Source organism: Colletotrichum costaricense, assembly GCF_030867565.1.
Source record: "Colletotrichum costaricense strain IMI 309622 chromosome Unknown Scaffold_1.1, whole genome shotgun sequence".
NCBI lineage: Eukaryota > Fungi > Ascomycota > Sordariomycetes > Glomerellales > Glomerellaceae > Colletotrichum > Colletotrichum costaricense.
The window spans coordinates 263648-287609 of NW_026848230.1; the positions used below are offsets into that span (position 1 = coordinate 263648).

General features: G+C 53.8%; 8 protein-coding genes across 8 annotated transcripts; 4 read left to right on the forward strand and 4 right to left on the reverse strand.

Moving 5' to 3' along the window:
* Nucleotides 1-3778: 3778 nt before the first annotated feature.
* CCOS01_00107 (uncharacterized protein) lies at nucleotides 3779-5647 on the forward strand (the record flags this gene model as incomplete). The annotated part of the gene is made up of 1 exon (XM_060448304.1): nucleotides 3779-5647. The coding sequence occupies one exon, from the start codon at nucleotides 3779-3781 to the stop codon at nucleotides 5645-5647; it is 1869 nt and encodes a 622-aa protein (XP_060319742.1).
* Nucleotides 5648-6992: 1345 nt separating this feature from the next.
* CCOS01_00108 (uncharacterized protein) lies at nucleotides 6993-7247 on the reverse strand (the record flags this gene model as incomplete). The annotated part of the gene is made up of 1 exon (XM_060448305.1): nucleotides 6993-7247. One exon carries the CDS (start codon nucleotides 7245-7247, stop codon nucleotides 6993-6995), a length of 255 nt encoding a protein of 84 aa, XP_060319743.1.
* Nucleotides 7248-7344: 97 nt separating this feature from the next.
* CCOS01_00109 (uncharacterized protein) lies at nucleotides 7345-9456 on the forward strand (the record flags this gene model as incomplete). Its single annotated transcript, XM_060448306.1, has 1 exon — nucleotides 7345-9456. One exon carries the CDS (start codon nucleotides 7345-7347, stop codon nucleotides 9454-9456), a length of 2112 nt encoding a protein of 703 aa, XP_060319744.1.
* A 555-nt stretch (nucleotides 9457-10011) lies between these two features.
* On the reverse strand, nucleotides 10012-13061 carry CCOS01_00110 (uncharacterized protein; the record flags this gene model as incomplete). Its single annotated transcript, XM_060448307.1, has 3 exons — nucleotides 10012-10491; nucleotides 10556-10779; nucleotides 10838-13061. The coding sequence occupies 3 exons, from the start codon at nucleotides 13059-13061 to the stop codon at nucleotides 10012-10014; spliced, it is 2928 nt and encodes a 975-aa protein (XP_060319745.1).
* Nucleotides 13062-15153: 2092 nt separating this feature from the next.
* CCOS01_00111 (uncharacterized protein) lies at nucleotides 15154-16410 on the forward strand (the record flags this gene model as incomplete). Its single annotated transcript, XM_060448308.1, has 1 exon — nucleotides 15154-16410. One exon carries the CDS (start codon nucleotides 15154-15156, stop codon nucleotides 16408-16410), a length of 1257 nt encoding a protein of 418 aa, XP_060319746.1.
* Nucleotides 16411-16635: 225 nt separating this feature from the next.
* Nucleotides 16636-17837, reverse strand: CCOS01_00112 (RNase III domain-containing protein; the record flags this gene model as incomplete). The annotated part of the gene is made up of 3 exons (XM_060448309.1): nucleotides 16636-16785; nucleotides 16890-17125; nucleotides 17240-17837. 3 exons carry the CDS (start codon nucleotides 17835-17837, stop codon nucleotides 16636-16638), a joined length of 984 nt encoding a protein of 327 aa, XP_060319747.1.
* Nucleotides 17838-18199: 362 nt separating this feature from the next.
* On the forward strand, nucleotides 18200-19951 carry CCOS01_00113 (H3 K56 histone acetylation protein KAT11; the record flags this gene model as incomplete). The annotated part of the gene is made up of 1 exon (XM_060448310.1): nucleotides 18200-19951. The coding sequence occupies one exon, from the start codon at nucleotides 18200-18202 to the stop codon at nucleotides 19949-19951; it is 1752 nt and encodes a 583-aa protein (XP_060319748.1).
* A 260-nt stretch (nucleotides 19952-20211) lies between these two features.
* Nucleotides 20212-23594, reverse strand: CCOS01_00114 (uncharacterized protein; the record flags this gene model as incomplete). Its single annotated transcript, XM_060448311.1, has 2 exons — nucleotides 20212-23038; nucleotides 23095-23594. 2 exons carry the CDS (start codon nucleotides 23592-23594, stop codon nucleotides 20212-20214), a joined length of 3327 nt encoding a protein of 1108 aa, XP_060319749.1.
* Nucleotides 23595-23962: the final 368 nt, after the last annotated feature.

Sequence of the window (23962 nt, forward strand, 5' to 3'; positions counted from 1 at the left end):
ATTCCGCAGTCGACTGCACCGCCAGAGTCGTGAGGACACGTTGAGTAAACACATCTTGCATCAAGATGGTTTGAGGGAAGAGAGTGGTTATTTATGTCTGAATACTAAGTGTCTCCATTGAGTCGTGGTAAGCCCAGTGCTCTGAGGCATCTTCTTGGATGTGGTGGGGGCTTCGGCTAGGAGCAAGGGAGGGACGAGGCGAACAGTCAGCCCGTAGCTCCACGGACGACATGTGCCAAATCAGGGAGTGCACGTGACTTTGAGGCTTGGGAAGTGTCAAGAGATGCATATTGCGAAGGCGTGTATAGGATTTAGGTATCAGAAGATGAGAAGGGACATCGAACTGTTGTCATTACCCAATCTTGTTTGTGATATAGTCGCTTGTCGAGATTGCTAACAGTTGCATAATATCTATCTTCATTCATCATGAGAGTTAATATGCATTATCTGCAATGTTAAGATACGAATAGTCACCCAGCATATTCTCCAGGCATCCAACAAATACTAAGGTACTCAGATCATAATTCACTCGAAAGCTGTCCAAGCCGATACAAATATCAGACCTAAACAATTGAAAAAGCACTCACTATGCCTGGCTTCATCGACGAAGGGATAAGCGGCCGATATTAGATACTGAGGTTATATCCAAAACGTAAAACCGTCAAGCTCTTTAGCCTTGCGAGACCAGGGCATAGATCTTCCATGGTATATTCTTTGAGAAAACATTATTCCTTTACTTCTTGTTTTAAGACGCCATGACATCCTTCCGTTGTCTCGGATCACTTCAGGTCATGATAGGTGACTTGGGGATCTGCCTACTTTATTCGATGACCAACATGGTATGATATTGAAATCGGCGTCGTACCAAGGTTCATTCGATTGAGTATATGAGAGGGTCCCGACCCTGGCAATTTTCAGAATCTTCTCGACATTTCGATTTCGATGAGACCCCTAAAAGGTTTGGTCGCAGCTGCCATCTACACCAACATGAAAATCCTCGGACATCAAGAAATCAGCATGTGCACAACACCCCAGAAGCCTATTGATACGTCTAATACAAATTGATTAATGATTCTGATACCTGTTTTCTATATATGAGGACCATAATCGGAAATCACCTCCGTCTATTGTCAAATTACAGGCTTTGACTATCTAGATTATAATTATTGGTACACGTGCCTCAAGTTACACGTCTACAAGGAAATGAAAGAATGGTAGAATTCTAGCACAGTTAAGCAGCCATCTCAAAATAACAGCCGCCTTAACCAGAAGTCTTGTAAGCCAAGCTTCATCGGTGTTTGGACTCCGTTAAGATGGTACCCTCAACATATTCGATCCTCCACCATCGACTTCATAGTCGGATGCCAGCAGAAGCCTTCGTGATTATTGCCTTGTTAACAGGGCTGAATAACGTCAGTTTACATCAGGTCCATGTAGTTACAGACAAATGCGTTGGTTTGTGATACGAATCGATGCATTAGGAAAAGCTGTCACCATTTTGTTCTCGAATAACAATGGCCATGTGCACGTGGTCCAAGGTTTCTGCCAGGTGAGCGTAATTCTTCATGTCACCAACAAATACTGAGGTTTCCAAAATATCTCATCTTATCGCATCGTCATGAAATATTTACATATTAATTTGCGTTGCAGCCAATATGTACTTTGCATATGTATAAGAACTTCTAACTTCACAGAAGTCCATTTTGATGCGAGCAATAAGCGGACCTGAAGGCTGGATGCTCTCATTTATGCCTCAGTCAAAGCTCGATGGTCTCTGAACCAATGTATCTCGCAAGACTTCTCGTATACCATTGATGTCTATTAAAAAATCATAACGGAGAACAGGGAACGGCAAACTCAGGATTTCTATACCTTACTACTTTCTCGTCAAGCCTATTCCCACGAGCAACATTCGGCAAGAATTTCCAGCAATGATATCGATTCCAGGATAGTGACGCAATTTCCGTAAGCTTGAGTTGACCCTTTCATATGGGTTCTACATCTGACATAACATTGTTGAGAGGTCACTTATGGCTCTCAAGAGAAATGAACAAAAAAATGGCTTATGTCGATGAAACCAGGGAGCAATAGAAACACCATGATCACTACGTATACCTTTCATATTCATCCTACCGACCTTCCAGTCATTTGGAGAGAATTCTTGGACTTGCACCTCTGATTGGATTCATGTAACTGAGTTGATATCGTTGTCTTCCAGACCGGCCTCCGGTTTTCAGGTGCCAAGCGTCAAGTGCATGCACCAAAAGGTCCATGTCTAGATGTGGACCGTCAAGTTCTCACTCCTCACCGGTATTTCGAGCCGATCAATCATGATGCAAAGAAACTCCCTCCCTCTTGTGTAAGAGGAGTTAACTCGAGCATACTCCATTTGTCCACGACCTGAAGCTATTCTTGTCCTATGCCCTGCAATGCTGACAATGTGGATGTCGAGGCATCCACAATCCATTGCAAACACTGGAGACTAACAATGGATACGAGCGAAATAGGCTTTCCTGGAATCTCAAATATGTCACTTCCGCTTTTCAAGATTATCCAAACATTCAATGGCCTGCATCCGGAATCCAAGGTTGGCTCAACGAGGGACAGAGTGTGGGGTAGTCACGAGGGCAACCAGCCTTTGTAATGGCTCGCTTATGCAAGGACAATAACAGAATTCTCTCGTCTCGTAAGTTTAAGTCTGTTTGGGGAGAACTAATGCCGTCATGTTCCCTCTCTGCCCCATTTAGTGCCGAGAATAAGAAAGAATGCACCAGCGAGGGATGATATCGTGCATTTTGCCGCTGCGGGCTCCGTCTCCACTTGATACACTCAACGGGCCGAGACCATCAAAACCAATGTATGACTCGCTGACCGGCGGTTGGTTCCAATGGATCGGAAGATCGAGAGCCGCATGGTGATAGACAGGGCCATATCGGTTTTGGGGACATGACTGGAGTCGCCGGGGCGGGGCCGGTGCGACGAAAGGAGGTCGGGTGCCCGAGACTGAGAATGGATACAGGCAATTTGGCAGATTCCAGGTGGTAAGATCTGGCCCAGGGATTCCGAAAATGTTCATTGTCGTCAACGAGAAAGCTCGGGAGGGCGCCGGGCGGAACGCCACAGACAAGACCCAATTTCCAAGCTTAGCGGACGGGAATGCACGCTTATTGAAATTTAGCGATGTTGGGTTTTGTTTTTTTTCCTTTCCTTCGTCGGACCTATTGATTGGTCCCTTGTTGAGGCGGTCTCCCTCGTTGGATTGCGGAGAAGGTGAGACATTGCCAACTGATGAGTTCCTGACCGAGGTGATCCATTCCTAACCTCCTGACTAAACTCAACACGAACGACGAGGAACGAGACACGAGAGCGGAAGAATGGGAGAAACGAGACACGGAGACTGAGTTTGGTGGCGCTTGCTGTAGGAAACTCTGTGTTCGTCCAAGGCATGCAAACTCATCTTGTCACTCAGGAGACAATGCCCCATGGCAAGGGAGAGAGGCATGGCCCATGGGCAGACTGGAGTTGCCAGAGACGCCAGAGACATCGTTTACGATGAGATGAATATTTGCCTGACATGAGGGACGCAAAGGGAGTTTCCAGAAGGTATAAGAAAGACAAGATTCTCCAGCTTCTATCCAACTTTCCTTTCCCTCCTCACCCTCATCATCATTACACTCCGCATCCTTAGCTCCTCTCTTCCTCTCTCTTTACCTCGTTTCACTCGTTTACGACCCGAGGTCTAGTCATTCTTTTACTTGCTTTCGTCACTCGCTTAGTCATGCGTCGCACGGCTCTCGTCGCCCTCATGGGCCAGTTGGTTATGGGACAGAGTTCTTCTCCCTTGTTCCCCAACACCACCACGACCTCCACCACTCGCAGCTCGTCGGTCACCACCTCGTCCTTCTCCACAACCCTCTCGGGTTCCACGTCGGTGACCACCATCCAGACCACCTCAACCGGCCAGACTACAATCAGCAGTCTGACCACCTCCACTGGCTCGGACACCACTGCGACGACCGAGGTCCCCATCACGACTTCCGACATCGTCACGACCATTGACACCACCAGCAGCTCCGAGGTGCCTCCCATCACCACCGATGGCACCGAGACCTCCACGGTTGACACCACCTCCGCCACCACCACTGGCACGGAGACCAGCTCGACTTCGTCGTCTGCCACCCCGTCCGCCACGGTCATTCCCAACCCCAGCAACGTTGGCAACTTCTCTCTTCTTGGCTGCTTCGGCTCCACCACTGGTTTCCCTACCTTCGACCTGGTCCTGTCTGCCTCTTCCATGACCCTTGAGCTTTGCGTCGCTTCTTGCCCCGCTGGAAAGCGCTACGCCGGTCTGTTCGGCTCCGACTGCTTCTGCGGTGATATCGTCAGCGATGCCACTGCCACCCGTGTCTCTGAGGATAGATGCGACATCACTTGCCCTGGCAACTCTGCCGAGCGCTGTGGTGGCCGCAACACCAGCGGATCCCTGAAGCGCCAGCTCATCTCTGCCGAGATCCTGTTGACCATCTACATCCGTGTTGATGGCGGTATCGATGTCACCACCACTGCCACCGTCACCACCACCTTCACTGCCACCACCACTGCCACCATTGACGGTACCGCTACCACCGGCGTCACCACTGTCACCACCACCTACTGCCCTCTGTGCCAGGACTGCCAGGGTCCCTTCTGCTACAAGCCCACTCCCAACCCGTGCTCCAACGGCAAGTGCTTCGGCGTTCCCTGCTACGGTGATGACTGCTACAAGAAGATCGTTGCCTACGGTGACTACTGCGGTTTCGACTACCCCTGCTACGGTGCCGACTGCCAGCGCCGTCTCGTCTGGGTTGATGGCACCTGGCACCCTGAGGTCTGCTCCGGATACGACTGCGGCCGCAAGATCAAGTGTGTCTCCGGCAAGTGCGACTATGTCATCAAGGGATCCGACTTCGATTCCGAGAAGATTGTCTGCTACGGCAACGTCTGCAAGGTCGAGTCCTGCTCCGGTGATGAGTGCAACAAGAAGTACGTCTGCAAGGACAACTCCTGCATCTTCGAGTCCTGCCCGTACGCCGATGCCAACAAGAAGTACGAGTACAAGAACGACAAGTACATCGAGGTCAAGGGCTGCAACGGCTCCTGCCCTGTTCCCCAGCCTCCTTGCTCCGGCGACTCCTGCAAGATTGTCATCCCCGTTCCTCCCGTCACCACTGTTGGCTGCGACGGCACTACCTGCAGCACCATTGTCATCCCCCAGCCTCCCGTCACCAAGACTCCCTACGTCCCGGCTACCGAGACCAAGCCCGCCGCCAACCCCCCTGCCACTGGCGCTCCCCCCGCTGGTGCTCCCCCGGCCGGCACTCCTCCCGCTGGTGCTCCTCCCGCTGGTACCCCTCCTGCCGGTGCTCCTCCTGCTGGCACTCCTCCTGCCGGTGCTCCCCCTGCTGGAGCTCCCCCTGCCGGTGCCCCTCCCGCCGGTGCTCCTCCTGCTGGAGCTCCCCCGGCCAACTCTGCTGCTCCCCCCGCGGGCGGCAACCCCACCGGCACTGCCACTGCCAAGCCCCCTGTCGTCACGGCCGGCACCAGCAAGTTCGCTGCCAGCTTCGGCGCTCTTGCCTTCAGCGTTCTTGCTGCCGCTGTCCTTCTGTAAGGGACTCGTCTGAGCATGGATGGATGTTCTCTTCTCTTGACTCTACTATGGGTCTGTTAATGGTTATCAGTGGTGGTTTGTGGTAGGAGTAGTGGTTTTCTTCGATAGTGGCCTAGCGGTTTTTGGGAGCATCTTCGGATCTCTCTGCTCGGCTATGGATGGACCTTTGACAAACGATTTGACGATATAGATAATAAAGCGTGTGTTTCGCCACATAAAATACTTTGCTTGTTCTGTGAAATCGGCCTCGCCTGTGACTCTATGGAAGGCAGTTACGAAGCTAACAACGCCTCATCCTAGACCGGAGTGTTTACAGGCAACATGGTATACTTCAACACTGAGAAGTCTATCTTTGTTTGCAGTTACTGGTTTGTGGAATCAAAGCACATCCTGGTTGCGTACCGAATTAGTCAGTATGTAAGTCGCCCGTCTTTTCATTCGGCGGTCGGCCCCGATTCCGGGCCCACTTCCATGTGCAACATCCGGGATCCACACGGGTCCGGGTACTCGGCCGATCGAGGCTTGGTTCGGCAATATGATGGCAAGAAGACCAAGACTTCAAGTTCTTCGACGGCAAACATCCGGCTGCTGCCACGTACGTATTCTGGTATCTGCATGTTCGATCGTGCTCATGTAGGTGAGATGCTGCTCTTAGCATTTGTGTCTGCAGCGGTCGGCGCTCCAAGCGTGCACACGGCCATTTATACATTTTATGTACAGACAGCAGCAGGATATATATTCTTCTCACCACCGCAAAAAGTCTCAAGGCAAGAAGATGTAGGCATCGGCGTCATTCTTCCGGCCAAACGTCGCATCCGCCCCCTTTGCACGTTTCAGCACGTGGGAGGTCCAGGCGGGCGCTGTAACGGCGTTCCAAGGTTGAGATCAGGCACAGATGGTCCGTACTCTCTCGATTCCCTTGGAGACGCTCATGTGAGAATAGATGGGTAAATCGAATGGAAGAAGCAGCTTGCAGCAGATGCCGGACGCTATTGGAAGGGGCTTCGTTTGACTAAAGTGTACTAGCAAGACTTGGCAGGCTGACAGGTGAACTGTTAGCTACTTAGTTGATGGATTAACTTAAGCCTTGAGTTGTCATCATAGTTCAAGCTGAGGGAGGCTGGGCAATTGGAAGAGCTGACTGCGAAGAGCTGACTGCGTCTCTGGTTGGTTGCAGTCCCAAACATTCCCCTTCTCCGTTTCCAACAAAAGCTTGTCTCAGTGCGCGTTCCCCCTCAGCTGGCCACGGCCTGCGACCAAACGACTGTCAGGCCAAGGAACCACAATGTGGGAGGAGGCCACAGAACGAACCGGTACTGCAGTGATCGCACCGCATCTCGGACGGTCATGCCTGCATGTCGCAAAGCCAATGCCTTGCTGTGCCTGTGCCTGTGCCTGTGCCTGTCTTCCTTCTTCGAATCCTGCCCAGTTCTTCTGTCACATATCCGTCAGTCCGACTCTTCATAACCGCCCAGCGCATTCCTGTGAGCTGAGCCGAGCCGTGAGCACTGCAGCTGTTGAGCTCCGTAACCGATGAACATGTTCTGTGCCTGAGAGCGTGCGAGCAAGCTGTTCCGAAGACGACCATTGACCACCACATCACATCGGCTACACACCGACACCACCTTACGACGTGACTGAACATTGACCTTTCCAGACGCGGCCGTGGCTCATGGATGAACTTTAACTTGACCAACATGTCCTCCTCCTCCCCCGCGTCTCCCACCCGCACTACTACCGCGTCTCCTCCCCATCATCCTTTTACCACCCGATTCTCGCTTTCTAGCTCTTCTTCCCCCTCGAATTACCCAGAGGAACCCCACTTCTCTCATCCAGCCTCACAACAGCCATCGGCGGCAGCGTCAGCACAGCGCATAAGCAGCGACTACGGCATTCGCCATCTGGGTTCTCAACAAGTCACTGAAAAGCAGAATCTAACTTCACCACCGGCGAAGCTGTTGCGCTTTATCGCTGTTCTCACAGCACCAAAAGAGGGCCATCATTGGCGGTTCGGGAATACGAGGGAACACCGACGGGAGGACGCTTCAACCGGGACGAGGGCTCCTCGCCCGACTCACACCGCCATGGCGCCCGACGCAAACAGCAACTTGAACAGAGTCACATCCCAGCTTCGGACCAAAGACCAGAACCAGGATGGCGACCAGCAGCAGCAACTGAAGAAGAAATGGAAGAAGATTTGGCTGAAGGGTCTTTCTGTTCGTATCCGGTCACGCAAGGATTCGCCGCGAGCAGCAGGAGCAACAGCAACATCATCAGCAGTACCACCACCACCTGTAAATGTAGGAGGGGAGACGGACCAAAGCGTTGAGAGAGGCACCCAAACCGCAACACGCAATCACAACCAACACAATGTTCGCAGCAGCCAGAGTCGCACGCTACGGCATTCAGGAACGCTTGCGCACCCGAGCGAGTCAGACGCCGTGACGGACTCCGGCCTCTCCTCCTCAACCGCTGCCACCTCCGCCTCGCACTCGCCCGCTACATCAACCACCGCTCAGACCACCGCCGTACCCTCGAGTTCGTCGTCATCCTCGTCCACTTCACTCAGTGTGAGTGTCGGTGCTTCCATCGGAAACTTCCCATCGTCCTCCGCGCCGTGTCCCACGTGCGGACAGCGCCGCCATGTTGACCTCCATCGGCCCCCGACGCCGGTCAAACCCGAGGACCGGTTCCAGTTCCGGTCCGGGGTCCCGTATGGGCCTTGGACAATCACACACCCTCCTCCTGGTCCGCCGCCAACAGCTGTGCCATCGCAAATTTCCTTTGAGCTCCCCGTTGTCCAGCAAGTGGCCTCCTGCTGCTCTGCCGAGACCCCTGGACCCCTCACTGCATTCCGTCCCTTCGCCCGCCTACCACCGGAGCTTCGGTCCAAGATCCTGCGCTTCTATCTCGAACGGCCGCGTATCGTTGAGATTCGATGCATGAACGATTTGAAAAAGATTCATTTCGCGCCAAACGCGCTCGGGAATCTCGCCTCCAACATTGCATGGAGCGCAGACAACACGCTCCCGGCCCTGATGTGGGTAAACAGGGAATGCCGCGCCGAGACACGCGCATTCTACCGCGTTCAGCTACCGATGCACCCAACCAACAAGATCGCCTGGCCCGTCATCATCAATCCGGACTTTGACACTGTCATTTTTACGTTCCCCTGGAGCAGCGAGATACCCCTCGACATCTTCCTGAGCGACTGCCTCGCGTTCGACCCGCTCGGCGTAGGGATCCGACATTTCGGCACCCGCGACAGGGGCGGGCCGGAGACGTGGGACCTGACGCCTGTTCCGGGGTGTGCGCCGCTTGCAGAGAGCTTGGCGAACCTGGAATCTTATACGGAAGCAATCCAGCTAATGGACGATCGTGCGGCGGCCCGGTTCCCGGTGTGGATGATTCACGAGGGCTACCTCACCAGCGGCATCCCGGCCAAGAACGCATTCTACCGCGATGTGCCGCGGCTGCTCTTGAGCAACGACTACGAGCCCCCCGATGCGATGAATCAGCGCACGGCACTAGAGGCGTTGCGGACGCAGCTTGGGGACTATCTGCCCAAGAACGTGGCTGAGAACCTGGTCATGCAGAGGATGTTTTACCGCAAGTATTTCCGCCATTTGAGGATGAAGTGCACAAAGACGGATCTTGCTGGGCTGGGGATGGTGAGGCAAATACCCGATTGCGAGACGGAGGAGTTCTTTTTGAGTAATGGCCGTGAGGTTGCGGGACCGCGGAAGAAGAGGAGATCGGTACTGGATGTGAGACCTAGTAGCAGCTGGCATTTATGGGATGACGACTGAGTTGACGAGTGGTGAGCGAGAGAGTATGAGTTGACTCTTGACAGAGTATTCGAGTAGAACAAGAGCTGTGTTCAAAGTACCCAAAAACAGCAAGGTTCGGGCAAAGGGAGATTTACCAAAATACCAGAAGAGATGAGTTTAGAGTTTTGAAAAACATATTCTGCGATACATATGCCTTTGTCCCTTCACCAAGCGAAAGAAGCAAGACGTTCTGAATCGGCCAATTGGGTATGAAATTCAAAGCCTGCCTCCTGAAGCAAGCTTGGGTATAATGAGAGTCAAGGCCGCCCCGTTTTCCGCAGCACTAGAGTCGTCAGGAGTAACTCCGCCGTAGTCATATCCGTTATGTCAGAATACATGTGCCCTGCATGCAGTCTCAGCGCATCCAAATTTATACTCCTACCCGTGATCCCGTCCCATGTTACATGACTTTGCCCATCCGTAAGACCATGCGCCGGTGGGTTATGTAAATTACCAATGAGATAAAAAACAAAATAAGGGAGACTGAGCGCAGCTCAGAGTCTCTCAAGCTCGAACGAACGAAAGCCCGGGCAGCTATGCAAATGCGCCTTTCTCGTCCACCATCGTTGGCTGCAGAATCTTGCTCTGCATGACACCACCTCTCTCCACGCCTCTTTCGGCGGCGTTCGTCTTATCGCCACCTTTCAGGGTCTTCTTGTATCTCAAAAAGTCCCGAACAGTAAGCGCAATATCGAGTCCGGAGACGGTGGACCCTAGGACGAAGACTGTTGAGAGACTAAACCCAATGACCAGCGCCAGATCGAAAGGAACAACTTGCGTAAAGCATAGAGCCACTGAGCTGAGATCGGCAAATCCAGTGATGATAGAGGCAAATGAGAGAATCAAGAAGAGCTGATTGACCATGACGCGGATATTGGGGAGACTGAGGAGGGGCGCCGGTGGCGTGGGGCCGGAGCGGGAGGTGTGTGGAAGTCCCGGAGGTGCGCGGGCCTTGATAGCGAGGTGCATCAAGAAGGCTGCCAAACCGACCATGGTCGTAAAGAGGCTTATGATCTGTTGAGATGCGGGTTAGGAAACGATGCTTACCGCACCAAGATTGTTGGAGGGGAAGACTTACACCGTGGGCAGTGCGAAAGTGAGATGACTTCGCAGTCACGAGTATGCCAAATATGAGAACGACAACCACCGAAGGCCCCATGATGAAGAGCCACATGATGTTATTCCATTTTTCGATCTTTGGCAGAATTGGAGGGGCGTCGATGCGCAGAAGGAGGTTGCGCATGTGCTCCAGCCCGATGGCCAAGGGCAGGACGTTGATGTAGGCGATGATGGCGAAGAGGACTAGTGAGGTGCGAATGTTAATTAAGTAAAAAGAGTTCAGGGGTATATTCAGACTTACTATGAAGGACCAAGAAGGCGATCCAGCCTGGTAGCTTGAATCCGTTGACTTCGATGCCATTCGCAGCGTTGATGATCGAGTTTCCAAGAGAGTCCCGGATCACCTGTCCGTCAATGGCGTACGAATGCCCCTCGTTGGAAATCTTGATGATCCCAGTCGGAATCACTTGCTTCGCAGTCTTCGTGACGTTACCATTGTTGAAGGAATCCAATGCGATAGTCTTGCTGCGGATCAATCCAAAGCCAATGAGGCCCAAACCACCCACACCTTGACAGGTAAGGGCGTTGACACCGGCTTGAGCAGCCATCGAGATGGTCTGCGCGTTGATCACGACGGATAGGTTGAATCCCTCGGTGGTGTTGACGGAGACGACCGGCGGGGGATCCTGTCTCGAGACCAGTTCGACGTCTCGGCGTTGGGCGGGCGTGCTAGCAACCGGTGCCGCCGGCGCATTCGCAGCAGACTGAGTGTTCCCCCGCGGCTTGCTAGCCAGTCCATACGCGACGAGGACGCCCTGCCCACCGATCCCAACTCCAAAACCACTGGCAGCTCCGCCGAGCGAGTCGTCGAACTGGAGCTTAGCATCGGGCATCGCGCCGGTGGGCATGGTGGCGTTACCCTCGAAGAGAGACTGCACCCCGCCCATGCCCTGGATCGCATCGCCCGCGCCCTGGAGGAACCCGCGAGCGAAGCCCTGCGCAACTTTGCTGACTTGTATGTCCATGCCGTTGAACTTGATGGTCGCCGGAATTCCTCCACCGTTCTGGTTCATGTTCATCGACCCACCCACCTTGTTGAGCAACTCGGTTGCGGTACCGTTCTGGAGGAAGCTGCTCGTCAGACCCTTGGCGAAGGTCTGCGAGATACCGCCAAAGTCGATCTGGTCGTCGGGCATCTGCTGCATCGGTACCGCGGTGTCGGGCTGTAGGCCCAATCCTACCGTCGCTCCTTGGCCAAGACCCTTGCCGAAGCCCGAAGCCGCGGCCGGGAGGATACGCATGATTTGTTTGGTAGTGTTGGGGTTGTTGGCCGAGTTGAAGAGCTGGTTGATATCGAGGTTGGCTGTCACGGTCTTTGTGAGACCGAATCCAAATGTACCGATTACGTTGGGGATGGACGAATCGTTTACGGGTTCGAGGTTCGCGGCGTTTGCGTTTAGCTTCAGGCCTGCGACTGTGCCGTTTCCGAGACCTGTTGCGAGGGACAGAGCGATAGGTTGCAGCTGGTTAGTGAGATTGCCGCCTAGGCTATTGAAGTCGATGGCGCCGATGAGGGTGGAAGTTAGCCCGACGCCCAGGTTCTGGATGGCTGGGTTGAGACCGGTGGCTTCCATCTTGTTGTCTGCGGCAACCTTCGCTGCCACTTCCATCGTCTTTGCTTGTGTGGACAGGTTGAGCCCCTGAGCCGCTCCGGCTCCGATACCAATACCGAGGAACATGCCTGGACCGTTGAGGTTGGCGACAAGTTGGTTTCCGACGTTGCTCAGCCCGTCTTTCAGGGGTTGGAGGAGGCCACTGAGTATACCGGCTGACATTCCCCCTCCATCGGCACCGCCGCCGCCTGGAGTTGGGAGGCCAGGGAGGCCTAGGGGGCCGGTACCGCCTCCGGGAGCGCCGCCTGGAGAACCACCCGGTGCCCCAGGGAGCGGAAGGTTGAATGGGTTGGGAAGTCCACCGCCTCCTCCTCCACCACCACCATCGGCGCTACCTCCAGAGACGGCAGCTCCAAAGAGTTCTCCAAGACTTGGAAGCTGTCGTTTGTGTAGTTGAGGCGAGCTTTGTTCGTCGTCTCTCAGACCTTCGAGGCTCCTCCTGATCTCCTCCTTGTATTCTTGCAATGCTTCTCTTGTCTCCTGGAGCTGAGGAGATTCATAGCGGGCGGCTAGTTGATCTGTGAGGTCAAAGGTGTAATCGACCATGGACATTAATGTCCTTCGTAGCCTTAGGTCGTTGCCGATGGCTTCGACAGTGTCTGGCGTTACAATTGCGTCGATGGCTTGGCCCCAGGAACCCAGGTCTCGTCTTGCCATTGATCGGCTGCTGAGGCTGTGGTCTTGATAAAAGTAGTCTTTGATATCCCTGCCGACGCTGAAGATGGAGAATATCATCAAGAAACCGATACAAAAGGTTGTTAGTCTCTGGCGCCTTGGGGCTGGTGGAGGTGGAGAAGCCTGGGCTCTCTCCGTAGCATCCTCAGGTGATGATATTTTGTCGTACATGTTCATGGTGATGTGAAGTATGAAGTAATGGACTTTGCTTGATAGGCGTGAAAAGAAATTTCCCGTGGCATTAATAGAAACAGAGTGGGGTATCAAAGGCAGTCAACTAGAAAGAAAAAGGGCTGCCAGCAGTCGTGTACGAACGAAACGAAGATGTGTTTCTTGAACCAACACCTATGGGGATGATGACTAGATGGGTGAAAGGGCCAACGACATCTAGAAGAAACATCTAGAGACGGATAGGAACGTATCTATACAAGAAGCTCTGATGGTCATGGTCCCCTCGAGCCTAAAACATGGAGCGTCGATCTCTCTTCAGGGTAAGTCGAGATGCCACTTGCCATATGCGGCGGGATTCCGCTCCACTCAGACCCTGACATGGTCCGCACCGGGGTGGACTGGAGTGGAACACGGAAAGGTGGGAAGCTCCTTGCGAGAATCCCAGACATGTCTAGCCGGGGCCGAATCATTGAAGGGAATGGCAGAGTTGCAGCCACGACCCCAGGTCTCACGACGTTAATCGTCCAAGTGGCAGAGTCATCTTTGGAACTTGCAGTCATTATCGGGGAGAAGCTGGGGTATAGCCTACAGCCGCGAGAGTTCTGTCATTTTCAGGCTTAAGAGCGCACAGGTCGAAGCCAAGAGCGTTTCTGCAAAGTTACAGTAAGCCATAGGCTTGTGTCAAACGAAGTCAAAAGAAAGTCGTGTTCAATTGGATCGACCTCGACGGCTATGTTGTTGTAGCATGATGTCGATGCGTCCGAGTACCGACAAGGGCCGCGTGGAAGACATTGAAGCTTGAACAGAGTAGTTTGGAGCGATGCGAACTAGAGAGGGAATGCGTATACGAGATACGGGCCCAATAAGGCAAGTCGTTCATTAGGATACTTGGTACTAGTAAGTGAACGTTGTAGTTAAGAGCGTGGCGCCAGGAAGGGCAAAAGGGGGATGAGCAGAGTTTGAGATGGGAGCCACAGACGATGGAGAAGCAGGTTGTCAGTTGAAGATGCTGGTGTTTGCAAGTTTCAGACGGTTGTGTGAAGTTGCAAAGACTCTGCGGTGATTGGCTCATGGCCATGCCCATCATCCGTAGACTGTAGCTGTAGCCCGGCTGAGAGTACCTAATGGCGATTAAGGCTGTTTGCAATCATTCCAAGACGACCAAAGAGGAGGTTAAAGCCTGGACAAGGGACCCATGTAGCACATCATAACGGTTCCCGCCGTGGCGATGAGGATGGTGTCGGGCAGACACATGCTTGTGTGTCGAGTCTGTCTGTGAGTGCGTGGTGGGATCTGACACAATCTGACAGGGGAAACCAGCAGACACAACTCACGAACAACAAGGAATGACTTGGGCATTGGCGGGTCACAGCGTCATTCAGGCGCTAAGATGCAACTGCCAGACATGTCAGCCGGGCCTCTTCCTGGTTGCCCCCGGCTTGCGGTAGAATCTCTCCCATCAGTTCTCGCAAACTGCCCGCAAACCATTTCCAAAAGCGGTAACTCCCTGCAAAGGGGTCTTTTGCTACAAAAGACGGAGCCGAGTACGGTGCCTCTAGAGGAAGTTTAGTCAGCCGGTTGACCGCAGAGGTTCCCTTCTAGAACGAGGTGGCGCTGATTATTAACTCATCGACAACTCCCACCATCCCCGTCTCTTCAACTCAAAAGGGGAACCACCTCATCGTGTCCGCGTTCGTATTGTGAAGCCCAAACGCATCACGCACTTCACTGTCGTGGAACCTTCTCCAACTGTCAGACACACGTCGTCCCTTATTTCCACTTCCAGTGCCTTTGCCCCCCACCCCACACTTGAGGCTACACCACGATACAGACTGGAGACTGAGGCTGTACGGATACACTCATATTCAACTTGATACAGTTGATCCAATCGCCAATCGGCATCTTCCATTGCGCAGTGAAGCACTTTACCTTAGCTCAGAGGTCGTCTGAGCTACCGCTAGCGTCGTCCCCCGATCTTTTCAGAAACTTAGCGTTTGTCTGACACTTTGATCCCGCGGACGCAATAAGGCCGACTCTCAACGCCGTTGACGCTGGCAGTCTATCAAACTCAACGGCGTCTGCCCCGTCACGTCAGGCGATGGATCTACCAGTTCGGTCAACATCACGCCAGCTTCCGCCTCCCCAGGCTGAAGACGAGCATGACGCCGAGGTGTTTTATGCCGAGCACCAAGATGGGGGCCTCCGAACCACGAACATCCATGCTCCGCCCGCCGTCCGGAAAACGCCATCGACACCCTGGAAGAATTTAGAGGCGTGTGAAGGTTTCGACCTGCGGACCTGGGTAGCCGCTTCGGGAAGCGAGCCGAGGACGACTACTATGACCACAGCTACAGACGCAGCATCGCTAATCCCCAACAGTAGCCGCAGCAGCTACGGGTACGACCAAGATTCAGTCTTTCATCGCTTTCCAGACCTGGCTTATGAGCTACGACGCAAGATCTGGCGCATGCACCTGGAACGGCCACGCATCGTCGTGATCAGAGGCGTACCAGACGGCTCGGGCGTCCAGGCCTCCGGTAACAACCTGGGCAACATGGCATGCAACGCACACTGGTACTGCGAGAACAGGAGCCCGGCGCTCTTTCGCGTGTGCGACGAGTCACGCCGCGAAGCCGTGTCCTTCTTCAGGATTCGGTTGCCGATGAGGTCATTGGCGCCCGACAGCCACGGGTTCCCGGATCTGAAGCATAGAAACCCGGCGTGGGACCGGATCTACATCAATCCTGACTGGGACCTCGTGCTCTACCAGGGCGCTACCAGGTCTCTCACTATGCCCATCCTTGCCAGCGACCTGCTCGCCCACGATCCATTGGGTAGAGGGGTCGCGCATTACGGATCGAATGACTGGCCCCGGAGCATCTGGCAGGTTGATCCAGATCCAGGGTTTGGCATGGCTACCCTGAATGAATCCTTTGCCTGCCTCGAAACCTTTGTCCTCTGCACGAGATCCACGTCTGAGATAACCCGTCCACTCGGCGAAGGCTATGTACACGCTGTGGCCGGCGATGTTGGTCTCGCTAGTTTACGTGACTCTGGCTCTGGGTCTCACATATTTGACTGGCACCGTGCCTCATCCGGCATGGCCGCAAAGACCCCGAACAACAGTATGGTTCGAAAGGCGCTGGTCTTTGGCAAAGGCGTCGACCAATCGGTTGTGAATAACCTCGTCACGATGGAAATGACTACCCGTATCCGCGATGGAGACCTCGCCTGGGCCCTCCACTCGACAACCGACGGATGGGTCATTAGGCTCGCCTGGCAGCCCCCGGACTGCACCATCTCCCACGTCATGCACCTGACCACGGGTCCTATCAAGGAACCCAGAGTAAGTTGAGTGGCAAAGCGTCTTCCACGTTGGGATATACTTCTATATTCGTTCATCTCTGATCCTTTTGTTACATTTGTTATGCGCGGTCCGGCGACAGCACAGCGTCATGACTGCGGGAAAACGAGGAAAATATTGCTTCCGCTGCCTCTCTTGCGCCGCAGCTGGGATTGATGTCCTTTTTGTCAAATGTTTTACACCTATGATACAACAGACGTCTCTCTTCTAGCGGCTTTACCGGTTCGCCGAGAGCGGCCTCAATATTCTGTCCCTGATAACTCTACCTGCCACTTCGGCGCCGTGCTGGAGGGTGATGGCTCCGACGATAGCAAAGACTGCCGAGTTGAGAACAATTTGCTGGCCAGAGCCAGAAAGGTTTTCGGGCTGGAGACGACAATTGTTAGAAAACAGAGCCAGGAGAGGGTGTCGTCGCCTCCTGAGGGGAGCCCGATGAGGCGGAGGAAGGGAGCTGTGAGTTTTGGGCTTACCTTTGCCGGCTTCCATCGCAAAACTTTGTCAAGACCGGCAGCGAGCGCCAGCGCCTCGACCTTTTCTTTCGTAACGACCTTCTGGGGCTGCTCGGCGTTGAGGTTGTCGACTCTCGTGAGAGCAGGGTGCTCAAAGGGTGTTCGCTGATACGATTTTTCCGGAACGATTGCCTTCTTCGAGGAATCGGTCCCCGTCACTATGCGGTTCGTGGTCTCGAGAATAACCGCCTGTCTACCTGTAATGCGTTGCCCAACGGCTCGAGTCAGCTTCGTGTGCCTTTTTTTCTTTTCCCTCCGCACTTAATTGTCGCAACTGAAGCTTGGTTGGGAGCAAAGTCGTGTGTCCTTACCCAAGTATGCCAGCTTGTCGTTGAATCCCCGGCGACCCTGGTCGAAACTTTTGTGCGTGACCGCCAGCCACTTGGTCTCATCCGGCAACATCTTGTCTCCATCTCTGCCCAAAAGCTTCACGTACATCTGATCCAGCTTCTTGGGATCCTCGTTGACCTTCCAAACACTGCGCGCCGGGTTCTTGGTGATATGAGGCGAGAAGGGTGCCTTCATTCCCTCGGGAGTGTATGACCATCTCGGGCGCTGTCTGATCTCATCGGGCCGCTCAGCCTCTTCGGTTTTCCGTGACAGTTGATCGAATTTGCTCTCCGCCTCTGCCTCCTTTCGGGAGCTGGTCGTCGCAAAGGATCGGGAGAGGCATTGGATAGGAGAGACGACTCGTGAGTTTGCCGCTGATTGGCAATGCCTCGCGGCTTGCCTCGTGAGGCTATATGCTGACCGGGAGCCGTTGGGAGCCATTGGGGGCGGTCGGCGAGGGAGAGACGACGGTGTGGTGCGGATTTCGGTGTGGGCGTACCGTCGTATAGCTAGAGCTCCTGATGCTGGGAACTTTTTCGCGATGGGCGCTCGGAACAATTTCTCGACGTCACGTGGCATCGCGCGGAAGGCGGATCATGCAGCGACCGGCACTAGTCGTCATATGGCCTAATACCTTTCCGAGCTGAGCACGGTCCCTAGTGACACAGTGAGTACGTCCCTTACTCCGTGGCTTAGGTAATGCTCGTAGCTTCCTTTCAATTAAACCCAACGCGTTTCTCCACTTATTTCTGACACGCATGTGAAGAGCTGCGACGCGTCCCTCAAAGGTAGGGAAGGGACGGTCCTGCAGCTTGCTCAGCCTGCTTGACCAACCCCTCAAGTTCAATTCCTTTCAGTCCTCTCCTCAATTGACAACTATGGCATGACAATCTTTTCGGGAGAATCAATTCCAACTGAATAGCTTCCCTTTCTCAAGCATCATGGCGACTCCAAGCCGAACCAAGGCCACCGCCCAGAGCAGTGCTCTTCTCCTTGAGAAACTGTCCGCTGTTCTGCCCAAGGGCTACCGCTTTGGCATCTACCACCTCTCAACTCCTCCGACCAAGACGGACGCCCTGTACTCAGCTCCTCCCGAAGAACGAGAAGACAAGACCTTTTGCGAAAAGCATTTTCTTGCAATATCCATCGATATTCCCTCAATCACTACCGACGCTGCCCTTGAAGCAAAGGAGACTACCTCGAAGCAAGTTCTTGTCCTCGCGCTAGAGGTCTACATCTACACGACTGCATACTCCAGCACTTTCTTCGTTGCCAAAGCCGATTCAACTGGCTACTTGAAGCTTCTCAACCTTCCCAAAGGCACCTTATCGCCAATCAAGGAGATTAGCAGTGCCTTTGTTTCGTACCTGGTCGAGCAGCGCAGGCGCAAGGGCATTCAATCCATCGTTAGTCTCTTCGCCCGGGCTCAAGATCAATACCTCTTCCCTGGCTCTGTCGAGTACAGTGGCAAGCATGTGCTCGATGACAGAGGACTAGTGAAGTGGTGGTGCAAAGTCCTAGACTCTCTCTTGGAGAACCCTCCCGTGGGAAAGGGAGCTCCATGGGGTACTGTCAAAGGCTACCTCGTCATCCCGGGACTTGACAATTACGAAACCAAGGCTTTCCTGCCCAAGACCCCAAAGAGCGCGTCAAATTGGGTCCTGGGTCACGCTCTCGAGAAGATCTCGCATTACACTAAGGAGTACGATTGGGTACCCGCACGATGCCTTATCCCCCGGTTCCCAGACGATCCGAAATCCCGATTCCGAGACGAGCTGGATGAAGAAGCGGGCAAGTCGAAGCAAATCAAGACCACTGGACAGTGGAAGAGCGTGAAGAGCTTGGATACCTTCTGGGAAATGATGGCATACAGACAAGAGTGTTCGAGCGGTCGGCTCACGGGCTTCATCTGGGTTGTCTTTGATGAGGAGGCCGAGCAAGTGCATACTGACAGTGCCTCTGCAAATCTCCCAACGCCGAACCCTTCTTTCGATGCGTCTAACCCGCCCGTCACGCCTAGCAAGCAGAAGGCAGTACGGCCCGTCACACCCATGTCCACCCCTCGCAAGCTGTTTCCCGTGCCACCTTCCGGCACACCGACTAAGACCAAGACTAAGCCAGAGAAGCCTGAGAGCAAAAACAAACATAAGAAGAACAAGTCCAATTTGACGGGAGTCGTTAAGTCAAGACAGCCACGCATCAAAACCCAACAGCGTAACTACCTGCTAGACAAGCCAATCTCGACTGCCTATTACTTCTGGCCTGCTGAGGGTAGGGGCCGCAAGATTGTCGATGAGAACGATTACAAGAGAGTCAATGAGCTTCTTCTACGCCTAGACTTTGCCAAACCAGAGATCGCAGCTAGCGGCACGCGGCGATGGATCAGCGAGGTCGGCATGGGAGACGATTGGGGCATGCAGGTTGTGGGCAGGAAGGAGACTCCAACGCTAGCGTCAAATGGCTCTTCGGCGAACGCCGTGAATGTCATCTCGGGCCTTATTAAGCGCAAGCGCCCGGAGGACTCCGCGACTCCTACTTCAGATGAGCCGCCGACCAAGGTTAACGTCCTCAGTACGGGGCTCATCCGAAAGAAGTCTAAAGACGAATCCGCGGCCGCAGCGGCGAACGGAGGTGAAACTCCGCAAGTCAACGTGTTAGGAGCCGGTCTCGTCCGCAAGAAGCGTGACGTATGACTTCGAAGGACAAGGAGTCAGGCATCTTATGGGTACTAGCAAGGCGTTGGATCAGGAATACCAGGTAACAGGATGGTTTGTGTTTGCCTACGGATACTGGGATAGGGTTTGGGAAAGCCCGATGAGGACAGGACATCAAGGGCACACTATTACGTTGCCCCAAATTGATCAGAATGTTGTATTGAGGCAGCAAGTTTACCGCATTTGTTCATTAAACACGAAATAGTCTCGATTCGCATAAACCACAGTGCCCATACTCATCACAGCCATTGCGTATCATCTGAACCTAGCGGCTTCGGCATCACATCCCAACCAACCTCGCAACCTTCGACCCGGGCACTATGTCTGATTGCAGTCATGGGGCCGAAACCCGTCTTTCGAGTCTCGAAAAACTCGCTGGGGACGTCCTCAGGCTTCTCGTAGTCACCAACTCCTTCAAATCCGCTAGCCCCTGAATACTGTCCCAGACTTCGCAGGTATTTCATCACGCCCGCGAGGGAAACGTCAACCTTGTACGATCCGCCTGACTTCGCCCTCTTGTATAGAGCTGCAGTGACACCTGTTGCGAGCAGGTATCCGCCAGCATGGTCCAGAGCTTGACAGGGTGTCGGACGGGCAGCTTCTCCCTGCCCGGCGTGCTCTGCCTCGGAGACATTCATGCCCGAGCAAGTCTGCACCAAAGAATCGTAGCCTCGACGGTTGGACCAGGGTCCTTGGGGCCCGAATGCAGACATGTTGGCGATGATGATGGACGGGTTGATCTTCACCAGCTCCTCGGACGACAGACCGTAGCTGGCCAGGCTGCCGGGGCGGAACCCCTGGACAAATACGTCGCACGTCTGGATCAGCTCGATGAGCTGGGCCTTGTCAGAATGGTTGTGAATATCCAGCTGGACCGTTCTCTTCCCTCTACCAAAGTCACGATCCATGGTCGGAAGGTCGGGCAGGTTCGGTGAAGTGACCCAGATTACGTCCGCGCCATGAGCTGCGAGCGTCTTTCCGCACAAGGGCGCGGCGATCACTCGGCTCATTTCGACGACGCGGAGACCTTGGAGGCATTTTGAGTTGCCTGCTGCCATTCTCTCGGGAAGACCCTTAAACCCGGCTGATGAGAGCTGAGCAATTTCGATGGGGAAGTCACTGATGGCTTTTGACTGTGGAAGGGCGTCCCACTGGCGATAGGACCTCAGAGCATATGCCGCCATCTTTCCCTCCACTGTGGCGGCCGTCTCAAGGTCGATGCTGGCCCAATCGACAACCTTGTCGGAAAGTTGTTGTCTGTTCGATCCAACAGGCAGGCCTACCATCTTGAGAATCCCATTGGCATGATTGGGAAAGGAATCATGGATCCGGACATGGCCGTCCGAGGTCTTGTGCAGTCCGCCAATGGGACCCCATGGTGATGGTGTCGGCTTGCCGTCGAGGGTGTAGAGTCTCTCTGACTTGAACTCAACTGTGGCGTGCTGAAGGGGAACGTCGACCTTGGGAACGGCAGCGGCATTGCGCAGGGCGTGAATTTGTGATGCGGCAAGAGCTGATAACGCGATCGAGCTCTGTGCGAGGATGCCAACCTTGAATGATGATGGTAAGGTCGGGGCACCGCCGTTCTCCAAGTTCACTGAGCTCAAGGAGTCGGAAGGGAGTCCGAGGCCTGCCCAGATCTCCTCCACAACACCTTGCGCCGTGAGATCTCCTCGCGAAACGGACTTGGTCGTTACATTGACAGCGCTATTACAAGCCCCTGGGACAGATTGAACCCCATTTGTTGTAAATCCATTGACTTCCTTTGCCGCAGGAACTCGAATGCTAAGAAGAGGTGCGTGCTGCTGAGTCCCGAGGGTATCGCGCTCGCCAACGCTGCCTTGGGGCCATGGTCGCTTGATCGTGCATTTCCAAGCAAGGGCTGGGTCAAAGTACATGTTTGTCAAGATGTCACTGTCGTCGACGCGGTACAACTTCTTGATCGTATCGTTGGTGAAGATATTGCAGTCTTTGACGCGCCTGTAAGCGGCAGGGTCGTCAAACATGACATCAAACGTCATCTCAAACGGTCCAGAGTTCTTGGACCGGATAATGCGTGCAACCTCATTGAGCGTAGTCTCCTCTATTGTCACCGTCTTCTTCGTCAAAGGTGCAAGGTTACCGTTTTCAAGTTCCCCAAACTTCTCCTTGGAAAGACTCGGCTCAGGAGTTGCTGATGACTTGGAAGAGCTAATGGACGTATGCTGAACGGGGAAGATTGACGACTCTTCGCCGGCATCTAAGTCCACCAAATGATACAGGCTGAACTTGAACACAGCCCCGGCATCCTGTTCATGCGGCGACAGGGGACTGGCAAAATTTCCCGTCGTCGCGACTTGATCTGGATACGCAAAATGCAAGATGGAAGCCCGAACGTTGTTCGCGATCGTGTGTGAGAGTTCAGACGTGGGTGCAACGACCTCTCCCAAGACCGCAATCTCGTGGGGACGGCCCTGGACTGGCTCTAGAGGGCCCATCACACCATTCTTCCCGTACACGTGGTACAAGAGTTGGCATTGTTCCGTCTTGTCGAGCTCCGGGAACAGATTCTGGGAATACTTGCGGACTCTCTCCAAAAAGTCGTCAATTTGGTCGATTAAAATGGGATCTCGGATGCCACCGACGAAGATCGTGCGATATCCTAGATGGGTAACGCCTTCGAGTTTGACTTGATATGGCGTCGTCTCGAAACGGGCCCCGGATACACGACACGTCTTTGGCGTGATTTGTTCGTACTTGGCATTGTCGAGGTTTAGGATGCCGCCTGGGCCGGGAAGGCGGTCTGGTCTCGTCTTCTCATAGAGAGTATGAGCTGCAACGGAGAGAGGAGTGCATCGTTCTGCTGGTGACAAGGGTGTGAGGTCAAAGGACTCCTTTCTCATGGTTGCTACCATTGATCGTCCCTTGGGTACGGCACAGATGCCGCCGCATTCCATAATCTTGCCCATGTGCCACGCAACGTCGGGCAACACTCCTCGGGAGATTGAAAACGCAGCAAAGGGGGCAGGGTCATAGGATCTTCCGCCTATGATGATGTCCGGGTCTCCCTTCAATGCCTCGATGTATCTTCAACTCCATGTTAGTTAAGAGTATCCAATCCCAAATTCCATAAGCAGACTCACGGCTCAGATCCCATTTGCGCAACCACATCTACAGCACCATCCACAACCTCGGAGACCAAAGGTTCCACAGGACCACACGGCCCGACTCGATTTTGAGAGATCCTCGACTTGATCCATTCGCGATCCATTCCCGCCTGTATCGTCGCCACTTTGAATGAGTATCCGTTACTTTCCGTGATTTCCTTGACCAGATCGAGCATCTCAGCAACATGCTTGTTGCTGCCGTCACCTCCGGCAGAGCCAATCAGGACTTTGATCTTATGGTGATAACATGCTGCGAGAATGGGCTCGAGGTCTCGCGTGTAGGAGCCGCGGCCGCACGTCATCTTGCCCATGCCGAGCTTATACGGCCCGCCATCGGTGGAGCCGCTGTCGACAATTATGGCGCTGGGCTTATACTTGTTGATACCGTACCAGAAATGATTCGAGTCATATCCGTAGCCAAGCATGGCATTCGGGGTGAGTATAGTGAAATCATCTGATGAATTAGAGGTCGCCATGGCAAAAGCGAGCAATGTACGCTTGACAGACAATTGAAAAAGGTTGAAATCCCGATGCACTCAGGAGATCGTTGAAACCCTGGCAGGACGCGTTCTTTTTGACTTGTCAAGTTAAAACCGCGCCTTCGAGATCAGTTGAGCGAAATCGGGTAATGCTCATGAATGCCGTCTTTCGGAAGCTTCCCGATGTCCTCAGCCAGTCTATTGGAGGATATGACGTTCTTGCTTAGCCTTCCATTTGCCCGCCCGAGAGCTCAGATTATTCTGCGAAAGCCTGCGCTACAGGGCTGTTCGGAATCTTACACAGCAAGCTCGGTAACTCAATCCGATCTGCGGGGTTCTCCTCGGCATCTCCCCCTCCATCTCTT